At 33.5% G+C, this 2,823-nt stretch overlaps 1 protein-coding gene across 1 annotated transcript in view; it reads right to left on the bottom strand.

Moving 5' to 3' along the window:
- Positions 1 to 1,142: 1,142 nt before the first annotated feature.
- LOC119838882 (glycerol-3-phosphate acyltransferase 4-like) overlaps positions 1,143 to 2,823 on the bottom strand; it is a 27,819-nt gene continuing 26,138 nt past the window's right edge. Inside the window, exon 10 of the mRNA XM_038365025.1 lies at positions 1,143 to 2,721. Within this exon, the coding sequence (XP_038220953.1) occupies positions 2,634 to 2,721 (88 nt within the window). The 3' untranslated portion in view covers positions 1,143 to 2,633. The remainder of the gene's footprint in view (positions 2,722 to 2,823) is intronic.

Here is a 2,823-nt window from a genome sequence, read left to right as displayed (position 1 = left end):
AAACATTCTAATTTCAAAACTTTAAACAGTATACAAATTGCTATGACGCATTATTTTGTTTGTTTGTGTGTTACGTTTAAAAAGTTTCCTTATTAACATTATGCTAGTACATTTTTATAATATAATATGGAGCTTTTAATTAACAATGTGTAACGTAACGGATAGTGGAATTATTAATAAAAAACTACAAGTTTTATATTGCCCACATTTAAAATGGCGTATATACGTAATTAATTCCACGAATGCAAAAAAAAAATAATTTAAAGATAATGTAATGTTAATAATATGGTCCATTATGAAATGAAGACGATTAAGTATCAGTTACCAAATGAATGAATTGCATAGCAGTCAAGCACACTTCGTTCATCGTATAAAAATAAATTATACACATTGGCTATTTCTGATAGTTAAAATGTTAAGAAATCTGAATCGAAAAAAATCATACTCGCAAATTATTTCAGGTCATAGGATATCACTACACGTCAAGTTTGACAGTGCAATGTCAAATTTGACACACTAGTGACAGCTTAACAGCGCGTCATCGAGAAAGCAAAATGGCGATCGGAATTTATTGATCAATTTAAAATCTTACGAAACGCGTTTAAACTATTTCATGTTTTGCTCTCAGACACGCACGATTGCGTAATTGAGAAAATGTACAGTACATAGTATTCTCTTGTGTTTGATTTTACATTTAGATTATTAAAGACTTTTTAACGGATTTTAAACGCGATTCATTCATTGCATTATAAAGCCGACGTTTCTAGATATCAGATGGTAAGTGTTAACTAATTAATATAGAAAAAAAAAACAAAAATGCCGTGTTAGATATGTGTTTCAATTGGGCTTCCGGCTAAGGCCGCCCTATGTCCAAATTGCCAAGGATTGTAATTTCTCATATACGAGTATACATATGATACGAATCGCATTTCCATATACATATACATATACATATATTATATATACGTCCTTTCAAATTCTCGTAACATCGTTAAAAATAAGAAATTTTGAAAGAATAGAAAAAATTTGATCACGAGGCAGGATTCGAACCTGCGTTTCTTGCCCGTGATCACGGGTGGCCGAGAGGCTGGGCGTTGCTACGGTTAGGCAAGAAACGCAGGTTCGAATCCTGCCTCGTGATACATTTTTTTCTATTCTTTCAAAATTTCTCATTTATAAAGCATTTCAATGCTGTAAAACTAAAAATAAAATCTTTAAAATATATATTATTTTGTATTGCAAGATCTGCACTGATAAGCGACTTAATGTCAGTTGGAAACATATTTTCGTCTCGTAGATTCCGATCCAATTGATCCATCATTGATAGATTACATGCGATATTGCGCAGTGTGTATTTATAATGATATGTGTATGAATTGATTACTTGAACTGGGGCGAAAAACATTAAGAGCTAACTGACAATTAAAAAATTAATTGAGCTGAGTAAAGGTCCAAACGCCAAAGTAAGGTGCACAATCACAATTTGGCTGACAAGTGAGGAAGTAAAGTATATATAATTGTAGCTCTGTCTTTTTCCCACACTGGAATTAGTACTGCTTTAAGACGTCACCAAAACCCCTATCTTTTGTATTTTTTCGATTACAAGTTTTTTTTTCGTTCTTTAATTTCGTAGACTATTTGGCGAAATTTCAAACATTTATTTTAGTTTATTTACATACGTGACCGTAAAATATCATCAACCGATAAATGAAGTTCAACTTACTTTGGACCATAGACCATACATAATTAGAAATCTTATATTAACGAAACACGCTGGTGACAATGACGTGACACATTGGTGACATGTATCATGACTGACACTAGCACGCCGCTCGCCGGCAACGACACGTCAAACTCTGACAGCCATCCGTCAGACGGTGACTGACAGCTGTCAGAATTCGATTAGAATCGCGAGTCGTGACGTACGCTATAGGAACCTTATTTATCTTTGTTACATAGTAAATATCTTTATGATAATAATTGCCGATTACAATCGAGTATTATCATTCGTATAACATATCGAAGCAAAATAGTATAACAACTTTTGATACAATAAGTGTTTCTGCCTACAACCTTTAAATGCAATTAATGATATATTCAACGTAATATATGAATCAATAAATTAATACCCAAAATTTAGCACTAAAATGAACAATAAAATATAAAAGCTTCAGATAACAAGACAAAGCTTCTTTTCTACAGAAAAAAAAAGGTCACCGACGTCCATAGAGGGGAGGTAGGACTCCAGCTTCTAAGCCAAATGGACCACAATTTCCCATCAAACACGGAAAGAATCACAAAACTTGATAGTTATCGAATAACTAAACCAAAAAAAAAAGTCAAATTAAGAACCTCTTCGTTTTTGGGAACGTCGGTTAAAAATTCTGTATATTTTTTCATCGATCAATCCAATAACAGATATATTCGAAACCAACCACTACATTGTATGTATAATATTTTCAGAACACAACACAAAATTGACTAACAGCTACATTACATAATTCATTTATACACAACAAATGTTCGAAATTTTTTCGTTTGTTTACCACTCCATCCCCCCGGACATGTGCACATTTCCAGTGTCCCTCCCACGCGTGGGTCTCGGTTCGTTCCCATCGACGGCAGAGACAAAACTACTCCCCTTTTAATCTCTTACTGAACTCCTCTTGCTGTAACTCCCTCCACTCCTTTTTCGCTTTCATGCGCTTCAATTGCCCGTCCCTGTAGTTAAAGTAAAGGATATTTATAGTCCAAGAAAATGGGTAGGGTAAATGCGAATTTAAGATTAAAACTTGAATTTTTGATATAATTTACTTTGAGGAA

This window comes from Zerene cesonia, unplaced genomic scaffold, assembly GCF_012273895.1.
Source record: "Zerene cesonia ecotype Mississippi unplaced genomic scaffold, Zerene_cesonia_1.1 Zces_u006, whole genome shotgun sequence".
In the NCBI taxonomy this organism is placed as follows: Eukaryota; Metazoa; Arthropoda; class Insecta; order Lepidoptera; family Pieridae; genus Zerene; species Zerene cesonia.
Note: the sequence above shows the minus strand (reverse complement) of the source record. Positions and strands in the feature narration are given on the sequence as shown.